General features: G+C 34.1%; 2 protein-coding genes across 2 annotated transcripts; one reads left to right on the plus strand and one right to left on the minus strand.

Moving 5' to 3' along the window:
* Positions 1-16,009: 16,009 nt before the first annotated feature.
* Positions 16,010-20,117, plus strand: LOC116116876 (ER lumen protein-retaining receptor). The gene is made up of 6 exons (XM_031402918.1): positions 16,010-16,283; positions 17,276-17,541; positions 17,662-17,777; positions 19,355-19,428; positions 19,676-19,739; positions 19,821-20,117. Exons 1-5 carry the CDS (start codon positions 16,193-16,195, stop codon positions 19,729-19,731), a joined length of 603 nt encoding a protein of 200 aa, XP_031258778.1. The 5' UTR covers positions 16,010-16,192; the 3' UTR covers positions 19,732-19,739; positions 19,821-20,117.
* A 780-nt stretch (positions 20,118-20,897) lies between these two features.
* LOC116116867 (paired amphipathic helix protein Sin3-like 1) lies at positions 20,898-22,370 on the minus strand. The gene has a single exon (XM_031402912.1). The coding sequence runs from the start codon at positions 22,368-22,370 to the stop codon at positions 20,898-20,900; it is 1,473 nt and encodes a 490-aa protein (XP_031258772.1).
* Positions 22,371-22,936: the final 566 nt, after the last annotated feature.

A 22,936-nucleotide genomic window follows, 5' to 3' on the forward strand; every position in this document is an offset into this window, starting at 1 on the left:
AAATTCTTATATGTATGTATGTGTTTGTATGTTGAGAATTGTTGATGGAATTGATGTTGAATGATGGTTAGAATTCAGCCATGAGAAGTAGCGTTTGTGTATATGGTGTTTAGAGAAAGTTTGGGTGAATTATGGAAGAATAGGAGTAGAATTTGTGAAGTGTAATTCCTGGCCAAGTTTGATGTTGGTTTTAAGGAGTCTTGCTCCAAATTTCAGTGGCCTAAGAGAGATGTAAAAGTGTAGCCAATTTAGTGTTTGAGTGTGTGCATACAAATTTTTTGATGAAATGTCAAAGAGAAGTGCATGCATGGATATGATTACTTGTTATCTTGATATGAGTTTATAGATGGTGGAGAATTACATGTACATATGCCATATTTCATTTTTACTTCTAGACATGTGAATTTAGAAAAAATAACATGCATAAGTCCATCTACATGCATACATATTATAAGGGCATTAAAGAGTATTAAATAACATTAAAGAACAAAGAGAAAGAAAGAAACCTATTAAAGAACACTTTTAAAAAAGAGAAGAGAAGGTTGTTGCGATGGGGAACCTGTGAGTGATCAGCCCCACATGCACGCCGCCTTTAGAGACCGTTGGAAGTGCATGTGGATGAGGACTATACTTAGAAAGAATTTGAGAATACACTCACACGGCCAGGGTTCCAAATCCATGCCTCAACCGAGTCTGATCGGTAAGAAAGAATAGAAAGAAAGAAAAAAGAGAAACAGAAAAGAAAGAAACACAGAAAAAGAAATAGAAAATAGAGAAACATAAATGAAAATGCATATCCTATGCATTTGTGCATATGCATTATACCTATGCATGATACCATTTCCACTATCCTGAGTAAGTGAGAAACTAGAGTTTTAGAAAGAGTAGAGAAGAAAAGAGAAGTTTGATGTAAGGAAAGAAATTCAGAATATGAGCAATAGAGATAGAAGAGTGGCGTAGTGGGTTTACTTACTAAGCCATAAGTGGCCACTCCGTTAATTTCAATGTTTTTGCATGTAATAGATGAGATGTGGTTGGATGGAACGTCAAGAAGCGGAGGAGAATCGCACTGCTATCTAATTGTATTTTGAGTTTATGTATATGACTTCTTTTACTTAATGTAGAGAATTTGTATATGAAAGTAAAGTTAGTTTTGGGCCCACTATCTTATACTTATATGTATATGTTTTCTATAACATATTTAGTGATTTCATAGCATAATTTCCCAAAGTATACTAGCTAGAGAGAGTTATTACACTTGGGGATAAAAGGGAGTTAATCTCAATTAGTCTTGAAATTATAAATTGTGGTGTCATCATTGTTATATTCTATTGCAATGTTTTAAGAGTGAAATATTGAAAAAATCTATGAAAATGGGACTACATATGAGATAAAATGTTGTGTTGTTCATTTTTTAAAACCTGGACCAGATCAACCGGGAATCAGACTCTTATCCAGTCTAGTACATCCAAAACTTGATTGTAGCAATTGGACTGGATTGACCCAATGTTGAATTGTCAATTCAACCACTAGGTCAGAGAACTGATCAACTCTCGCTAGCCATTTTTTGTTATTTTTCAATGGATTTTGCACGCAAAATCAAAAGAAACAACTCTCAAACACCGATTCACTCCTTTTTTTTTTTTTTTGTTTTTTTTTTGCTTGATTTCATCACCCTCATCTTTGTAATATCTAGGTTTCTTCTGTCGCATCGCATGAACTTTATCCATCCATATCGCCATCAACCATCCACACCATATTGCCTACTTACCGCCAACACCATCTCACTAGCCTGCCATCTCCATTGATGTTGCGATCACGTGACACACTAGAGTGTGCGACTCCTCTGCGGGCAATTGCGTGCGTGTGAGCCCCCTGTGCGTCTACCAACCTCCCCTTTGTCTGGCCAAGACTGTTAATTGACTGGAGGTTGAATTTGATTGTTAGAGTTTTTGGATTGATTGTTGTTGTTTTAAAATTTTATTATGTCATGCTGACGTCATTGTTATGACCAATCAGACCAGCTAACCTGTAACTGACCCTTTTGACTAGGTCAAGGCCTCGTCTAGATCTCACAACCTTCTATTGTCATACGATTTTTTAGAGTGTGCTATTGGATGACATGTTAGAGTGAGAAATTGATGACGTGTCTACAAATGAGTTTAATTATATTTGCATAGAACATTTTAGAGAATTAATTAATGAATGCACTGCTTTCAATTTCTCTTCTGTACTCTCACTCTCTACTCTACGAAATCTATTTACTTTTCTTTGATTAATCATAAACTTTCTTATAGGAAGTGCACTCTGCTCTAGTAAAGTCATCAATTGATTCAAGACAAAAACTAGCTATCTAGACTAGAAACCAAACTCTAAAGTCAAAAGGGAAAGATCGATAATCAAGAGGTAAAAAAATTTGTCACATCATGGTGATGCATAATGGCGTATATCTGATTATGAATAATCCATCTTCGTTTCCGTGTTTCTCTATTTTCTGTTTTTGATTATGTTTTGAAAATTGACATGCAATGTTAAAATAAATCCCTTATTGATCATGAAATGTTAATTTGAGAAAACAATTTGATTAATGATCAAATTAATTTTGTTGAATTTTATATATATTTGCAGCAAACCTAATACTGCCATAAAATAAAGCGCCATTAATTTTATGTTGCTAGCCACACCAAATTAATTTCATGCCTAACTGCCATAGGGCTTTCGTTTCTCTTCTTTCTCCCCATTTAATTCACTTTTGGGTCATTGCATAGAGATGAGTAAACGACACTTTCCCACCCAAGGTTTGGTGAATCTACAAGTTCTTACCCCTGGTTTCATAAATTGTAGATTCCCACCCTTAAATTAAAACTGTTACTTTTCTCTCAAAATAACCCTTACATCTCAAATTTCTCTCAAATAACCCCTAAAGGATCCCGGGCAAGCCAAGAATCCGTATGATTCTGGCACCATTGGACCTTCCCAACATCACCAACAACATCCTCTTATCCTCCTCACCAAAACTCCTAACTTTTCCACTCGATTGCACCTCGGCGAGGTGGCAGAATTTGGCTAGAAAGGTGTGATAAAACACAAAAACCTAAGGGAGAGCCGGCGGTGATCGACGGGCAATTGTGGTTGGTGATGTTGGGGGTTTTGATAGGGGGGAGTTAGTGATGCTATTGGTGGTGTTAAGGGTGGTTTCTAGTGCCGGGACTTACTGAAATTTGGATGAAATGCCAATTGAAAGTAAGAGCAACTATCGGCAATTAGGGGGTTCAATCAGGCAGAGAGGTTAGGGGTTTTGATGTGGGGGTTGAGGGAATTGTAATGGTGGTGTCATGAGAGGTTGACTGCATCAGGAACATACCAGAATGGCCTGAAATCACTGGTAGGGTGAATTTGAGAAGTGAAGGGTTATTTTGAATTTTTTATCTTTGAAATGACCCTTTTACCCTTTTAACTGTTAGATTAAACAGTTATCTGTTAAGGGTGGGAATCTGCAATTTATGAAACCAGGGGTGGGAACTTGCAGGTTCACCAAAGCTTGGGTGGGAAAATGTCGTTTATTCCACAGAGATAGTGAATATGTGACCATATTTATTTTTCTTCACTTAATCCCTTTTCCAGATATGATTAATCAACAAGATATATCGTCTATTTAGAAGTCTGCTTTATTTATAGTGTTGTATTTATACTCAAGAAAGAAAACATAAGAAGCGATGCATAATGGCGTCAAAGTAGGATGCAAATTCCTCTTACAAACAATGTTGAAAATAACTCAAAAAAGTTTTTATATAGTCATTTCATCAATTACATAAAACTAGATTTTAAGGGTTCTCTTCAGCCTAGCTAGAAATCTAGAGAATTCAAAATCCAGGTAAGGGAAAGTAATTGTGCTTATATTTATCAATGCTTAAGGAACAAAGAAGATTATTCTAAGTATGATTGATGAAGATGGCAAGAAGGTTGAATCTCAAGAACAAATTGTTGGTGCTATTATGGACTACTTCAAGTCCATATTTGGCAAGATCATGAGGATGACTATGATGGCTTAGTGATAGAGGAATTGCAAGGGTGTAAGCAGTTAACAGAGCAAATGCAAAGGAAGCTTGACAACGATGTGACTAGAGATGAAGTGGTGGAAGCCCTATCTTCCATAGGCTTTGATAAAGCCCCTAGTCTAGATGGCATTGTTCAAGTGCGTAAGGTTCCTTCAGGCCATGGCCACAACGAAACGCAAGGCTTGGAAACAAGCTACCAATGCCTATTGGCGAGAACTAGGCTTGGCTTGGTCAATAGTGCTCGCCAATTTTGTCTCATTCAGGTAAACGGGGACCGTCGAAAAAGTGCCTATTCGCAACCATTAATTTGACTCCTTTTATGCAATTATGAAACTCCACATAATTTTCTTGATTCCAACGCAACTTATCCTTTTGGAGCTAACATAACAAACTATGCGAGCCTCCCACAAAACCAACATAAATCGTATTCGAATAAAAAAAATAAAAGGAAGTTTCATTATGGTGGTATACCTAACTCCTATATATATACACACACACACTTGTTCAACAATTTGGTTAATTAATTTTCAGGCTTTTCACAGCATATAATATACATCTAAAGTGATGGAATCATGAGGTAATTCTTTTGTTAAAAGGATTGGCAGATTTTGTGGCAATGGACATGCCGAGTGGAAGTGAAGAACAAAAAACTTCAAGAGAAGGAATTCATTGAGCATGTACCAAAAAATAACCAATTTATGAGGAGATTGATTTCACTTTAGGAGAACCAATTCAACAATAGATTTATGAGCCTCCTCAAAGTCCTAATGCTAGTATTTTTTTTCTCTCCCATATTGTTGATGTTAAATTTTCAAGTGATATGAAGTACAATAGAATCATTAGTGTATTAATTTTTATTAAAGGGATTGCTAGACTTTGTGGCAATGGACATGCCAAGTGGAAGTGAAGAACAAAGAACTTTGAGAGAAGAAATTAGCAAGCATGTACCGAAAAACAACCAATTTTTGAGATTGATTCCACTCAAGATAACATATTCAATAGCAGACTTCTAAGTCTCCTCAAAGCCCTAATGCTAGTGAGCTTTTTCTCTCCGATGTTGTTGATGTTAAATTTTGAAGTGATATGATGTACAGTAGAATCATTTGTATTAATTTTTATAAGAAGGATTGGCAGACTTTATGGTAGTGGACATGCTGATAATTCAAGATGAGTTTTGTTTATTAGTTAGCTCAATTGAAGCTTTTAAGAAAGAGTTTTGTTAATATATAAACACAATACTACCATGAGTCATGCACGAGATTCACACAAAATGTGCACAACTACTTTTATTTCTAAATTTATGTTATAAAAGAGATTTTTTTTTTTTTTTTTTTTTTTTTTGTATTTATGTATAAGTTGTAGGATATTTTTAATTTTTTGACATATATTTATAGTATAAAGAAATTATTAAGTTTTTTGAGTTTTGTGTTGTGAAATATGTATATTTGTTGTGAAAATTAAAATAGAAAAATTTTAAACCAAATATACCTTAATGATAAAGTCTTATTGCTTTTGCAATAAGGATGGTGTAGTATCCCAATCTAAAATCCCCTCTATATAGAGTTTAAGATGTTTGTGACTAAAATTAGAACACACACTTTGAAGTTTTTGGGTTTGTTCTTCTATTGAGACCAAGATTTTTCAAGTATTCCACCGAACCATTTTCTTCAAAAATCTTCTTAAGTGTGTTTCTCTAAATCCTCTTGGAATTTTTGGTCATTGTTTCAGATTCGTCTGCAACTAAATCATATATAGCACAATGTATCATGCTTAAAAACAAAAAGACAAATTATGATAGTCGTTGAACTTTTTATCTCAAGTGACACATTAATATAGCAAGTGGTGTGAAAACGATGACATATGTGTCAAGTGAGATTTGTTATAAATAGCTCAATAGTGATGTATTTCATTTTATATCTTATTCTCTATGTTGTAAATCAAGTCTAATTGAACAATCCTAAACACTAATCAATCAAACACAAACTGAAAAGTAGAGAATCAAGAACAACACACTAATATACCGTGGTTCACTTGTTCAAAATCGAACAAGATACATCCACATTGAGCTCCAGAATATGGAGACTCGATGCACTATAATTAAAAACCTGAAGATGTAAAGATTACAAATAGATCTCCCTCTCAAACTCAACTTCAATCAGTCACTCACTTTTGTCCCCTTTTACACTGCAAATCTTGAATCCCTATAGAATCCAATACTCTACCCTTGAAGGAAAACCCAACCTTCAACAAGATTCTACACAGATTTACAAATGAGAACTAACCTGAATGAGAAAAAACACCAGCAATAGAGACTACAATTGCAATAACAGAAAGAAAAATCGAGAGAGCTGATTCATTTGGGAAAGTGTCTTATTTTATACCATTGACTTGTTGGGTGAATATAAGCCATTGGATCATGCATCAATCGAAGGGCCATAATTTGTTGGAGCTTCATAGAACGGCAGTGCATACTTAAGGTCAAAATGGCACCGTAGACTTCACAATTTAACAATCTCCACCTTGAAGTCTGTGGTCACTTCTCAGGCAGGATCCTCTTTAGTGCAGTAAGTGTCTACCATATTCCTTCTTGGCTTTAATTGGTTGTTCCACATGCAATAAGTTCAAGCAATGCTTGAACTTTGCAAGTGTTACAACCTTGGTTGCAATGTCTGCTGTATTATCTTCAGTGGGGATCTTCATCAGGTTCAACTCCTTTCTTGAAATCATATCCCTTACAAAATGGTACCTCACATCTACATGTTTAGACCGCTCATGATATACAGGATTCTTTCCTAGGTGAATGACACTTTGACTGTCTGAATATATAGTCACTAGTCCATTCAGTAGCTTGGCCTCCTTCAAGATTCCTTGAAGCCATATGGCTTCTTTGAATGCATCGGTTACAGCCACATATTCTGCTTCAATTGTGGACAGGGCCACTAATTGCTGTAATTGAGACCTCCAACTGACACAATTGCCTTCCAAGGTGAAATAGTAGGCTATTGTGGACTTCCTTGAATCCCTATCACCTACAAAATCAGAGTTTACATACCCAACCAGATCAAGTGAGGAGTTTCTTTTACAAAAATTTAAACCAACATGCATAGTGCTTCTAATATATCTAAGCAGCCATTTTAAAGCATTCCAGTGATCACATCCAGGCTTTGACATGAATCTACTTAATAGGGATATTGAATAGGATAAATCAAGCTTTGTACTAATCATAACATACATGACAGAACCTATGACATTAGCGTATGGTACAGATTCCATCTTTAACATTTCAGCCTCTGTTTTTGGGTTTTGTACCTTACTAAGGATGAAATGGCTAGCTAGGGGCATGGTAACGTACTTAGAGTCATTCACTCCAAACTTTAAAATTAGTTTTTGTAAGGAAGGCAATTGATGGAGTTTTAAGCTATAATTTTTTCTGTTTCTATCTATTAGCATTCCTAATATCTTCTTTGCACGGCCTAAATCCTTCATGTCTAATTTAGCATTCAATTTTCCTTTCTATTCATCAATATAGGCCTTGGATTTACTAATTAATAACATGTCATCTACATATAAGAGCAAATATATAGGATTGTTATCAACATATGCAAAGTAGAAACAATTATCATAGTCACTCTTAGTGAAGCCTGTACCCACTATAAAAGAGTCAAATCTCTTATACCATTGCCTAGGGGATTGTTTCAGTCCATACAAGGATTTATGCAACAAACATACATGGTTAGGCAGGTGTTTGTCCCTAAAACCCGTAGGTTGATTCATATAAATCTACTATTCTAATTCCCCGTGCAAAAATGCAATTTTTACATCCAACTGCTCTAAATCATAATGAGCTACTATAGATAACATCAGTCTTATAGTTTTAAATTTTATTGCAGGTGAGAAGATTTCACTAAAATCAATACCTGCCCTTTGTGTGTAGCCTTTGGCCATTAACCTGGCCTTATATCTTGGCGGGTCAGACTTGTTGATGCCTTCCTTCAACTTATACAACCATTTACACTCCACTAACTTCTTATCTTTTGGTTTTGGGACCAAAGCCCAGGTCTTATTTTGCTTTAGAGAATCCATTTCCTTCATGGCAACAAGCCATTTCTTACTGTCCTTTGAGTTGATGGCATCCTCATAAGAATCAAGTTCAGTCCTCTGAACCTTTACACTAGCAAGCAGTGCTATGTAGATGAGATCAACATAGCTAAACCTTGCAAGGGGTCTTATTTCCCTCATTGCTCTATCTTTAGCTAGTTGGTATTATGCCAAGTCCTCTTGTTGGGCATCCTCAATATTCTCCACATATTCACCTTCATCATCATAGTCATTGTCAATAGGTGGGTGCTCAGGTTCAAGTTCTGGTTCATCAGTGGTGGTTTCTTGTTCTTATTGATTAGTAGATTCCACCTCAAACTGAATACCCTTGGTTTGATCAGAGTTTTCTAATTGGTGGCTTGAGTACCTACATTAGTGTTAGTAACCCTGCAAGGAAACACTCACTCATTAAAGACCACATCCTTACTGATAATGACCTTGATCTCTTGTGCATCTCTCTCCCATAGCCTGTATCACTTGGTCCCATCTTGATACCCTAAGAACACACATTTGAGGGACCTAAGTTCTAATTTCCCATCTGTGGTGTGTGCATAGGATGCACACCCAAATACTCTCAGGTGGTTTAGGGATGGTTTGCTTCTTGACCACTTTTCCTCAGGGCACTTAAAGCCTATTGCACTAGAAGGGGACCTTTTTACTAAATAAGTAGCAGTGGTTAAAGCTTCCCCCCAAAATGACTTAGGTAGACCAGTAGTGAATAAAAGACACTTGACCTTCTTTAACAAAGTCTTATTTATCCTCTCAGCAACTCTATTTTGCTGAGGAGTCCTTCTAACTATCCTATGTTTTAAAATTCCCTAGTCTCTACAGTATGCATCAAACTCAATGTTATAGAACTCCAAGCCATTATCTGTTCTAAGAGCTTTGACCTTTTTCTCCACTTGGTTCTCTACCAAAGTTTTCCAGCCCTTGAACTTACTTAGGGCCTCATCCTTAGATCTAAGAAGGTATACCCATACCTTTCTACTTTAATAATCCACAATGGATAGGAAATAACTGTTCCCTCCATGTGATTTAACTCTCTCTGGACCCCACAGATCAACATGTAAATACTTTAGACAATTTGCAGCCAGGCAAGTTCCTTATGGGAAACTCAACCTGTGTTGTTTACCCATAACACATGTTTCACAGAAACTAAGATCTGAAGCCGAAATAACCCTGCTGTTTAAGAGAATTCATACCTGTTTGGCCTATATGGCCCATCCTTAGGTGCCACTTCTCTGCAGGAGAAATGTTAGTAGATATAAAAGCAGAATTAATAGCCATTGGATAATACTGTCCATACAGAATATACAAACCATGCCTCTTGATCCCTTCAAGCAATATTTGATTATTCTTGTAAATAGAGATGCAACCATTTTTAGCCTTATAGCTACAACTAGCTTCATCTAGGGTTCCCAACGAAATCAGGTTACACTTAAGCTCAGGTATGTATCTCACTCTTGTTAACATTATGAATTTACCACTACTTAGTCTAATGGTAATGTTTCCTACACCCTAAACCCTACAAGAGTGGTTATTGCCCATAAAAACTGTTTCAGGTTCACCATTTGTCAGATTTTGAAACCAGCTTTTGTTGGGACTCATATGGAAGAAGCACCCTGAGTCTAACACCCATTCATTAACTATTCCAAAACTTGATACAGTGAGTGCTGTAGTGATTTCAATGCTATTACTAGAGGAAGCTGTGTTACTCTCAGTATTAGGCTGTTTTTGCTTCTTAATCCAATCATAACAGTTCTTTTTAATGTGTCTAGGCTTATTACAATAAAAGCATTTTCTTGTCTCTGATTTAGGTTTATTATTAGCTTTTCCCTTCTTCTTATTTCTTAAACCTAAATGTAGTTGGGTATTTTTTCCATTTTCTTTTCCTAAATGTCTAGCATCAAGTTTGCCTTTCGCAAACAAGTTATTCTCATTTCTTTTTTGGATTTTCAACTCAAGTTCTCTAGATTTCAACCCAACTATTATCAAATCAACACTGGGAACGGTCCAAGTGTACTGCAATGCATTCTTTACCACTAAGTATTCATCAGGTAACGAGTTTAATAAGATCATTGCAAGACTCGAATCCCTAAATTCCCGATCAATTCCTTTCAATATCAATGTCATTTTTAAGAATTCATCTAGGTTTTCTTCTAGTGACTTAGAAACATCCATTTCGTAAGAAAACAGGGCACCTTTTAAAAATGCTAAATTAGGAGTAGACTATAATGCATATAAAGTTTCAAGTTTACCCTAGAGTCATGATTGGTGTGTCTAGACTATCCACCTTTCGCAGCACGTTGTCAGATAAATTCATAATGATCAAGTTGTAAGCTTCTTCGTCTATCTTTGCCTTCTTTTTCAACTTTTCTTCAGACCACTTGGTAACATCCTTCTCCAGTGTTATTCCCACCTTATTGTGGGATAGAAGAGCCATCATCTTCTTCTTTCAAGTGTTGAAATCCATCTTCCCATCATACTGGGAGATTTCTACACGTGTGGTAGTGCTCATAGTTTGGTTCAATGACAAACCCTAAAGATTCATTACCTGATCTTGATTGACTTCCTTAGATTTGACCCTCTGAGATCAAAGTTGATCTCTAGTATTCAAGAATTGAACAAAAGACTCAAGATTCAAAACCCTAGAGGTCAAGAACTTCCCTAAATCGAAAAACCCCCAAATTTGACAAAACCCTAAAATCGTGACTCTGGCAATTTTGGATCGATATGAAGAATAGATAAACCCTAGGGTACAAGCTCTGAGACCACTGTTGTAAATCAAGTCTAATTATTGAACAATCCTAAATCAATCAAACACAAACTGAAAAGTAAAGAATCAAGAACAGCAGACCAATATACCGTGGTTCACTTATTCAAAATCGAACAAGCTACATCCACGTTGAGCTCCATAATATGGAGACTTGCCGCACTATGATTAAAAACCTCAAGATGTAAATATTACAAACAGATCTCCCTCTCAAACTCAACCTCAACGTCAATCACTCACTCACTCTTGTTCCCTTTTATACCAAAAATCTTGAATCCCTAGAGAACCAAATACTCTACTCTTGAAGGAAAACCCAACCTTCAACAAGATTCTACATAGATTTACAAAGGAGAACTAACCCGAATGAGAAAAAAACACCAGCAATAGAGACTACAATCGCAATAACAGAGAGAAAAATTGAGAGAGCTGATTTATTTGGGAAAGTGTCTTATTTTATTCCATTGACCTACTGGGTGAATATAAGCCATTGGATCATGCATCAATCGAAGGGCCAGAATTTGTTGGAGCTTCACAAAATGGCAACGCATTACTTAAGTTCAAAACGGCACTGCAGACTTCACAATTTAACACTCTATTTAATAGAGTTACAGTTATACTGAGGTCAACCAAAAAAAAAAAAATATGAATCTACGTCCAACTAGTGAAAAATCTGATAATGTTTTGCACCAAAACAAGGCAGAGCCTCGAGAGCAACAATTAGAGAACTTGTTCGTTGAAGAAGCTAGTTTTTCTTATGTGAAAGATGCTCTAGATGAGATTGATTGTCCAAGATAAGTTTTGTTTATTAGGAAGCACAGGTCATTTTTATAGATTGACATATATAATGGAAGTAAATTCAATGTTGTGGAGGGCAAATTATCCTATAATTACCATAGGAAAAATACAATAATGATACATAATTGAATCCTTATGAAACTGATGCAACCATTATATATACAATTATGACAAACAGCATATAAATCCTTATGAAACTCATGCATAAACTTAGTATGTCAACTTAATCATACAAATCCTATCTAGTTAATGTTACATTGTAGGGCTAAATTTTAATTTTGTGGTAATTTCATAACATTTGTAGATAGGAAAAATTGTATAGAAATTATTTTTTTTTATGATTCAACAAAACATACATGATTGCAAGATGAGGAAAATTCTTTGGTAATTAATTTAATGTCAATAACAAATTTGAATATTTTAACTTTGCTACAATTGATTTTGTATAAGTTATGTTGTAATATCTTATTTCTAAGTCTTATTTATTTATTTATAAGTCTTATTGTTTTAGTCTCCAAACTCAATCTAATTAATTCGGTTTATAATTGAAATTTTATAAAATATTAAGTCATTCAACTATTAATCATAAAAATGTTTATTTCTCTACTAGTTTTCTAGAAGACTTTTGGAGAAAAGCAAGAGAGTGAAACAACTTTGTTTTGTCATGACAAGTCGGTTATTGCTCATTGCGAAAAATCTAATTTGTTACGACCAGGCAAAATACATTGAAATTAAATATCACTTCATCAAAGAAGCGTCAAAGAAAGGCAATATTCATCTTGAATATTGCAAAACAGAGAAGCAACTTGTTGATATACTTACCAGGGGAATTCCATAAAAGAAAATTTTTGTTATCTTAAGGAGAGTATTGAAGTTGTGAGGATCATTCATTAAGGTGGAGTGTTGAAGTTAATGAACGATTATGAATTCAACATGTTTCCAGAATTTATTTTTATTAAAATATATGTTAAAGTTAGAATTCTTATGCATGTGTTTCGAAATTCTCATGCATGTTTGAGTCTTTCTAAGTGATGTTTGAGTTTCTCTAAGTGATGTCTGTAATTCTATAAGAAATTAATTGTTGAGTCTTCATCATGTAGTCTCGCAAGAAAAACAGAAAAAGAATTCTAGCAAATTTAGAGTTCTGCGGTAGTAACTCAGTTTAATTAGATTCCTCTTCTTAGGCACTCTCTAATTTGCATTTTTTTCTCCAACATATGAATGTGTTAGTCTCACCCATCTTTCTCATGCTCTTGCTTGCCCAGTGTTGACAAATTGGATAAAGCTTATGTTTTTGTATATACAAAGTAATTTACAGAAATAACCATTATAAAACAACTTTGAAAAATGTAAACTGAAACAATCATTTTTACTTGAAAAATTAGCTAAAATAGCCCACTTTTGGGGGACTCTATAGAGAAATGGCAAAATTCTTAAACTTTTACAAACCTAGAGACATGTAGTGCCCAAATTTCCAAACGGCAAAAATACAATTGTCTATTGGATATTACTTGCACCCTAAGTAAATAATCCAAGAGATATTCTCCTAAAAAAAAGTAGAATCACAATCTAATGAGGAATATGATACGTTTACAAGTCTTAAAACACTTGTAAACATGAGTAGACAAGGAATTGTAAGTCCTAAAACACTTGCTAATTCAGTTGAATTGAAGAATTTCACTCCAAGTCCTAAAACATTTGGATTGTGGAATGTGGAAAACAATGGAGGATATTCAACCCAAGCAAGTTCCAAGGAGAGAGAGAGTCCAAACATTTCGGCCCAAGCCACTCCAAGCCCAAGCACAACAAGGAAGCTCAAGCCCACCAAGAAAGAAGTCCAAGTGTTGAAAAAGTCTAATCTGGTCCAAGTTTCATTTCAAAGGGGAAGATCCACATGATCCCTTATTAGATTCATTTGCATGATTCTCAAGGCCCAAATTCTTACACCCTTATTAGTAGACTTAATTGAGATTATTGATTAAGTTTTAATCTAATGGAAGTAAGCTTATTCAACTAATGGGGTGGTTAAAGACATAGATCCTAAAATTAGGGAATTATGTCTCTTTTGCATTAAATAGGCATGACCTTGGTTTTTGAATGAATGACTTGTAATATTTAGTAAAGTTTATTTCATTTTCTTGTATTTGTCAATTACTTTTTTATCCTTATATTTGCCTATATAAAGGCAACTATTTTATTGTAACATTTAGCTTTTGAAATATATGAAATTGGTTTATCCATTTGAGAGTACTTTTGTGTTCTTAAGTGTGAATTTTTTATCCAAGTCTTGACAAGGGATTTGGTGGTGAATTAATTCAAGTTAGTGAAGCAATCCTTTATGCTTGAAGTACTATTACTTGTCTTGGTCCAGAAATTGCAAGTAAGTGTTTTGAATTCTAATTTTTGTGTTGGCCGAATCTACTTGGATTTGTGGTATGTTGTTGTGTTGTATTGGTTGGAAATTGATCAGAATATAAGGGAATTAAGTAAGTTGAGTCAATATAGGAAGTGAATGAAGAATGGATCTGTTCCAAAAAAAATTGAGTTAGATCCCAAGTTCTCTTAAAGACCACCTTTCCGTTTCCTACTAGATATCCTACTCCACAAAGGGAAGTATTTTCCTAAAACTCTCTATACTTCGCTATATAAAGGAGGCTAATGGCATGGAATGATACACAACAATTTATACGGAAAAAGCCTCACATTAGAGCATTGCAAGTGAACATTGATTACAGCCTATATTAGCCTCCCTTTCTTTTCTATCCTTGTGATTTTGCAGGAAATCTATTATTTCTTGTAAGAACCAGCATTGTAGTCATCTACGATTCTAGAGGGGTCAATCTAAGAGCAGAACGAGAAGGTTAGTGTGGTCCGAAGGGCAAGACTCTAATCTTGTGTTTGGTTCAAATTTTGGCATCAATAAGACCTTTTACCCAACCAGGAAAAAATGCCTCTCCTTTGTCAATTAAACCTTCTTCTTTCCCATTTTCACTCAATCCTCTTCTTTAACACATACTTGACACTGAAACGAGCTCTCAAGCACCAAAAGAAAGAATGAGCATACTGAAGATTACTTACAAGAATTGAAATATTCTCAATTGCAAAAGCTAAACAATTAAGAGCGTGTTTAGGATTGTTTTAACTTAAGAATTAATCTACTACAACAAATGTGTATGGTAAACAACTTTTAAACTGATTAATTTTTAAGTTAATTATAAAATAATCAGTATCATAAAATGACTCTAAAAGCTAGCATGAGTAACTTTTAAAAACCAATTATTTCTAAAGTTGATTTTACATTGTTAAAATAACAAATATACCCATACATGATTCTTTAAATTCCAAAATTAATTTAAAAAACATTTGATTATTACATAAATAATTTCATTATTCATTTATAAATTTAGAAAAAAAAATTTGAAATACCAGTGGTTGTTGCACCACTGGCATTGGTCAACGGTGAATGACTAATGGTCAACGTTGATCAACTGTCACGCTTAGATGCCAAATCCGATCCTATAAGGATCTAAAAATTCTAATATGTTGTGGCATAGATAATGACCAAAAAAACATTTTATCTCTTCAAATGTTTTTATATTTCTAAATTTGTATTTTGATAAGTATTTAATAAATACTTAAAAAAATGTATTGTAATAATTTATATTAAATAAATTAGTAAATAATTAATAATATTAAAAAAGATACATTGACTGGCCTAGACCAATATAATTATATATATTAAAAAATTGGGTTTCTTTAGTATATTTTTAAGAGGGGAATTAATTTTTAGCCCCACTATTTTCTCTTTAGCCCCATTTCTAATTTTAAATGAGGATATAATTGTAATAAAAAAATTTATTCTTCTTCTTTCATACTTTTACTTCAAAGATTTATATTTGCACTTATTAAATTTTAACAATTCAGAATTAACAATAAAGTATAAAACACAGTCATTCAATATCATTACACAGTTATGAGTTAATTTGTTTACGAAAACCTCAAATCTCTTACAATCGAAGTAATCACTTGTAAATCTTATCTTAATAAAAGAAAAACCTAGTTTCATACCCATTAAAACAAAACCCCGTTTGATTGTTAATTCGTGTTGATTTAAATTTACTTCTAATTTTTTATAACTTACACGTTTTATAAGGGGATAGGTCTACTCCATGTTTTACAACCCAATCTCCCAAAGCCCAAGCCCACATGAAAAGTATTGAAAACTTGGCCCAATATAAGGAGAGTATAACCGTTACTTTTCCAAAATTCATGGAGGAGTAAAAATCAAATCAAAACAAAACAAATAAAATAAAATAAAACAAAAATTCCGAGAAGTCCCTCTTTGCTTTTGGATCAACCGGAGATCTGAGAAAATTGTGTCTGTACTTTCCCCGCAAATTACATTCCGGTGATCCAAACACTATAACATTACATATACACAGAAAAGAAAAAGAAAAAGTGTGAAACAATGAATATTTTCAGATTAGCCGGCGATATGACCCACTTGGCCAGTGTCCTTGTTTTGCTCCTCAAGATCCACACCATCAAATCATGTGCTGGTACTTCTATTTTCTTTTTTCAACATTATTTAACAATTTGATCTGTTTTTTTTTTTTTTTCTTTTTCTAAAAAAAATTAGTTGCTGAATTTGCTTGATTTTTGTTTTAGTAAATTAGTTTAGTGGATTTAGAGATTTGATGAGTTCTTTATCCATTTCAGTAATGGATTTTTGATTAAGTAGTAAGAGAAGTTACTTTAAATGAGTTCTTGCCCTTTTAGCGTGAGGTCCATTAGATTGAAAAGTTACTCTTTACTTTTAGTTTTTAGTTAGGTTAGTGTTATTACTGGAAATTTGGATAATTCGATCTTTTTCTGGGTTTTCTGAAATGACCTCTAATTAGCGTAGATATCATTGTTGTGCATAGAAAACTAGTTATTTTCACATTGAGACTAAGTTCAGTTTGAGGGCAGTTTACTTAGACTGGTCTGGGTCAGCTAGGTAGAAGAGGAACGGCTTAGAACGGATCTAAAGAGCTGAGTTGGGTTCCTGAGCTGATTGAGAGGACCAATGCGATTAATAGATGAGGAAGAATGAGGTTAAACTAAGAGATTAAGACACATGTAGTTGCCATGTTCAGATTAGCAGAGGTGAAGCATTACGTTATTTTGAGTAAACTCATGTAGATCTTAGTTGTTGCAAAGCCAATGCTGAAAGAAACATGCTTGATATGTAGCTTTGGTTTTAATTATGGCTCTGTTCTACAGTTTATGTCTCTTAACAACATATTTATGAAAACTCTTCTTATGGCGTATGAAGCGTGTGTGTGACATTTTAGGAAATTTTAGTTCACCTATCCCTTCATTAGTGAAAATTTTTCTGTTTCTTATTTAATATCATTATCATCTTTTGTCTTTTCAGTTTTTCCCTAATTGTTGATCCATTTTACCATCATTATGATGTCTTTGCCTATACATAGGTTTACCTTTATAGTCATTGCCGTAATAAAGCTGTTCTCCACTCCTGTAATTTTAACTTCTATGTTTTATGCAGGTGTTTCTCTGAAGACTCAAGAGCTGTACGCTCTTGTTTTTGCTGCTCGCTACCTGGATATTTTTACTCATTATATTTCATTTTACAATACCATGATGAAGTTAATATTTCTTGGGAGCTCTTTTTCAATTGTTTGGTACATAAGGCATCACAAGATTGTTCGTAGGTCTTATGATAAGGACCAAGACACTTTTCGCCATTACTTTCTTGTGCTGCCTTGCCTACTTTTGGCCCTACTTATAAACGAGAAGTTTACCTTTTTAGAGGTATCATGGTCTGTTTATTTTTTGTTGGATATTCCTTTTTATCATCATTAGCTTTAGTTGTAGCTCATATTTTTCTTTCTTTTCACCATATCTCTTATGTCTAATAAAGTTGTTGGGCAGGTAATGTGGACATTTTCTCTATATCTAGAAGCTGTTGCAATACTTCCTCAGCTTGTTTTATTGCAGAGGACAAGAAATATTGATAACTTGACAGGACAATATGTTTTTCTCCTAGGGTATATTACTATTTTCAACTTCATTTCTCAATTCCTTAGTTATGATGTTCTTTTGTGATATGATGGTGCATTGGATAATTTCTAATTTTTCATTCCTGTCTTGGTACTATTTTATACTGTAGGAATGAAGTTTAATTTGCGATGGTGTTAGACTTTTGATCTCTGATTCTCATCTGATATATTATCTCTTTGTTCTCTTTACTTTTTGACGCAGAACTAATATTTCGTACTTTAGAGGTGAAGTTTAATGTTAGAGCATGATCAGTTATGAATGAATTTTTCCCTCATCATTCTTTTGTAGTACTCATTGGACTATCTTACTATTATTTCTGGCAATCAAAATTGTTCTGTCTTATTTGGTTGATTACTTTAGTGCTTGCATTTACTTGGCTTCTTCATATGCTTTCAAAATTATTTCCTTTTTCTACACAAAATCATTGAATAGATCAATGTGTAATTCACAAGTGTTTGAAGTCAATTTCCCATGTTGAAATTGCTATAGTATCCTTTGAAGTTTGCAGGACAGTTAAATTAATTGTAAATTAAGATTTTGAAGTTTCGTATGAATTGTCTATTCTAATGTTTTGCGCCTTTGGAAACTGATAGTGATATGATAGGTCAATATATTTATCTTGACCCTACTTGGTTATTTTGAAGGAATAAGAGTATAAAATAGCAATCCTCTGTATTGGACACCCTAGTCCACCTTTATACGTTCTTTCTTCATTTTAATGCAATACTTCAGTGTTTACCATAAATTAAAAAAAAAGAATAGCAATCATTTTGTGCTTTAACATCTTACTTCTATTTGATAGATCAATGTGTAATTATAGTAAAAGTGTGTTGAAGCTAATTTCATATGTTGAAAGTGAGTGTCCTGTGAAGTTTATAGGATACTTAAATTAAGTTGGAAATGTAAAATTCGAGTGTTTCATATGAATTGTTTTACCTGATCAGATCCCGTACTGTAAATGATTTGAGGCTAGAAAAGGTAAAGAACAATTTTGTAAAAATTCAAGCCAAACTAATTGAGAAACAGAGTTGTCAGTGTCTATGATTATATCATTTTCTCATGATCATGGCCTCAATTCTGGTTATGAAAGAAATTTTTCTTGACTATAATTTGTTACCTTTTTGTTTTTTTAATAGCTGTTTGCTTGGGTAATTCCATTGGTGAATGCAAACTAATATACTTTGGCTGGAAAAATTTGTAAATCTATGTGCAATGTTTTGATATTTCGTACCCGCCATACAGAAGCACTTGTGACACATTTTTGGATCATTCTTGAGCACCAAGCTTGTCTTTTTACCCCGTGTCATTCTGTATATGTGACAAATAGGAAAATTATTTGTAGTCCTTGGTTCATTTCATTTTGCACCACAGTATTGTCCTGGAAGATGCCAAAAATTTTGAGAGCATGATGCAGACTAATTATTGAGAAACTTTGGATTACCATCCACTTTTCATGGCAGTATACTAAATTCTTTTTTTTTCTTTTTTTTCTTACTCTGTAAGCAGTTTGGTTTTTTTTGATAATAAACTGTTTTACTTATCTTTGTTGCTTTATTTAATGCAGTGCATATCGAGCGTTGTATATATTAAACTGGATATATCGCTATTTGACTGAGCCACACTATGTCCATTGGATAAGTATGATCTCTCTCTCTCTCAACTGTGTGTGTGTCCATGCGCACTTTTTTGCTTGCCCTAACACATGAATGCACTATTTGTGTTTTTATTAATAAGTTCCTGTATTTGGTTTTCAACACCCTGTAAGGTGTCCCTCCACTCCTGCTGATTTTTTTTTTTCTTTGCAAGAGGCTGTTTATTTCATACATTAGGAATTGGTACTACACATGATGAAGACCTCATTTATGTGATTGTTTTTGTTTTGCAGCTTGGATTGCAGGTCTTGTTCAGACATTGCTCTATGCTGATTTCTTCTACTATTAATTCCAGAGGTCAGTGATTTAATTTTTTCAAAATCTATCCATAGATATTCTGATGTTTACAAATGTTGATCCTATTTTTATGGTTTTCAGCTGGAAGAAGAACGAGAAACTTCACTTACCAGCTTGAGACATTATTGGCCAAGGTTGCAAGTAGCATACATGGATATGTAGTTGATTAATTACAAGGACTTGGCATTTTTGTTTTCCTTTACCCATTTATTGGGTGCTCCAGCGAATATGTTAAGTACTAGAAGTTGTTGTCATTTATCTGTCACATGGGATTTGAACCCCAAATACCATACATTTGTAGCAAGCATCATCGTGCATATTGTTTAATTCAAGTGTTACCATCAGGTTTTCTTGTGCTGATTCATTATATATGGTCCAGTGCTAGTTTTCTTATTGATTAGATTCAGAATTCTGTGTCATGTCAAAATTTTGGAGTAGATTATTTGTTGATTTATCTAATGTATAAACGACCTCTTGGTTGAATTTGTCTTCTTTTTTATGTTATTTTATTTTTATAATAATAATAATAAATTTATTATTATTCTTTTTATGCTAAAGGTTGAGGAAACTAGTAGAGAATTTTTTTTTGCTCCATTTATATTTTTAGGTTTGTATCAGATCTCATAAGACTAGCATGATCTTGCATTGTCAGCTACAGTAGTTTCTTGCCCTGGATTGTCTGGTTAAGACTTAAGACCTTTTAACCTTATGTTTTAGTTAGAGATGTTCAACTTTTCTTGAGATCACGTAATTGGGTTATTATAATATCCCACAATTACTGCAAATTAGGAATGCTGATAGCTTTTTAGTGTTTTGGTTGTAAAATCTTGATACCCTTAATAGTACTGAAAGAAGTGAAGAAGACATGAAGAAAATACATAGAAGTAGACCTTCAAATGCATATTGTGGCATTGTTCAATTTATTGATATAATTTAATTGTAATTTGCTTGGCTAATAACTTTACATTTTGACTTATAACCTTAGAACTTAAACTATAACTTTAAACCTTAAAACTACAACTCTTAACTCTTGCTGCTCTCCGGTGAGGAGAGGATCTAAATTACTGTATGACATCTTTTCTGGGTCTTATTGCGTATTGACACTAAACCCACTATAGCTCAAGATGCCGGATCAAAATCATTGGATGACATATTTTGTCAGTCTTGTTGCTTCTTGTCATCAGGTTGTTCATTTCCAGTATTTTTCATGATCTCTTCATGCATTGTCTCATTAGTTTTGTTCGGCACTTTCTCTTCATTGTCTTGGAAATCAGTCACTACAGGTTCTGTGCTCAGGTTCTTCAACTCATGTTGCTTGTCCTGCAATTTTAATTGGTTCTTGGTGTACACCTGATTCCAAACCTTGTCAAATTCCGAAAGACACATTTTCAACTCTTCTCTTTTCTGAATGAGGCGTGGTGAGATGACCTGCAATGCAGGAACTGGACTGTTATGCAATAGTTCCACCACATCAAGGCCACGTTCACCATACAAACGTTCTATGCATCTCAAATCAAAACCAGTCAAGTAATCTTCAATCTTCATTGTTGTAGTCTGGATTTTATTCTGATCGATTTCGATCAATAAGTCCTTTACCCTCTCAGAAGCTGAAGCTACATACTCCAACAACATATCCATCTCTAATCTGTCGTCTTCGCATCTCAATAGGATTTCCTCCTCCTTTGTTCTATGCATTTGTTTAGAATAGGAATTCCCCCTTCTTGGAGCCACACATACCAACTTATCATTCAGAACTTGATCACCAATCTCCGATCTGTTGCTTATCCAAGGCATCGGAAAATTCTCATGCAAAACCCAGTAGCTGGGAGAAACTTGCTGGCATTTAGAAAGGTCAAGCGCATGAACAGGTTTTACCATATGCTTCTGCAGTTTGGTTTCCTCCAATACTTTCTGCAGTTTGGTTTCCTCCAATACTTTCTGCTGTTTAGTTTCCTTCAATAACTCTGATTTTGGGTCTTTTCTAATTTCACAAGGCAACTTCATAGATTCCTCCATCTTATTATCTCCATAAACTAAACCAACATTCTCTCTATCAGGATTCACACTGCAATCACCTTTAGCCGAAGTGGAATCTATTGAATCCATTACCGTCCGATTGAACTCATCAAACAAATCAGGATGGCCTTGGAAAAGAGCTGCAACCTCATTGACTTTGCGCTCTTGTACTGCGAACCCATCTTGAATTTGATTCATAATCTGTAGGAAAGCTTTATAGATATGTTCATCGTTCCGAAAACGCATTTTCACCTTGTTCAGGAATTCAATGGCTTTTGGATCTCCAACAGGATATTCTTCAGGAGTCCTCTCACTATCATTGTCTTCATCATCATCATCATCTTCTTCGTCATGATCGTCGTATTGGCGAGGCATGAAGTAGTTGAACTTAAAAATCAAGTCAGGATGCCCATCAAACAACTCTATAATTCTCCCTGCAAGATCCGCAACTTCAATTTGTTTATCCCTGTAGCCTCTCAATAGCATTCGAAACTTGGCAAACGTATCACTTTTTCCATCGAATCTGCCGTGCACTTCCCTGATATAAGCTGTAGCTTTCAGTACAAGTTGTTCTTTAGTTGATTGAACACTGTCATCTCCACTTGTTGCTTTCATCAAAGTCTATGATTGAACATTAGGGTTTGTTCTCTAAACTAGAGCTTATAAATTTGCATGGTCGAGTGTTTTTTCGTGACACTAATATATGTTTCCTGTTAACAGATTAAGTTTAATTAGGATTTTAGGAATCAAATTAATTTCAGTGGGATTTTCTAACTTGATTACTTTCCTTTCTTCTCGAGGTGGCTTCCGTTAACGGGACCTAATAAATCGGCTTTAATTTAGTTGTTTGGACTTCACAAATTCTATTTACCTTTATAATATATACTTCACCTTTTTTGGATCTGATCCAAAACTATATTATATAATAATAAACTAGTAATTAATGAGAATAATGTAAAAGGGAAATATATTTTAACAATATATATATATATATAAGTGAACAACTTTTTCCCAACCAAAAAATGTTTCAATGACATTTTCCTACTCACAAACTTTCATAATAACATTTTATTACCCAAATTTATATTCAGTTTCTGATTCTGGCAATATTGCGACCCCACATTATCACCATTCTCTTCCCCGATCATCACTCATTAAAACCTCTTAAACTTTATCTTGCG

The sequence above is a fragment of the Pistacia vera genome, unplaced genomic scaffold (genome assembly GCF_008641045.1).
Source record: "Pistacia vera cultivar Batoury unplaced genomic scaffold, PisVer_v2 Contig787, whole genome shotgun sequence".
Taxonomy (NCBI): Eukaryota; Viridiplantae; Streptophyta; class Magnoliopsida; order Sapindales; family Anacardiaceae; genus Pistacia; species Pistacia vera.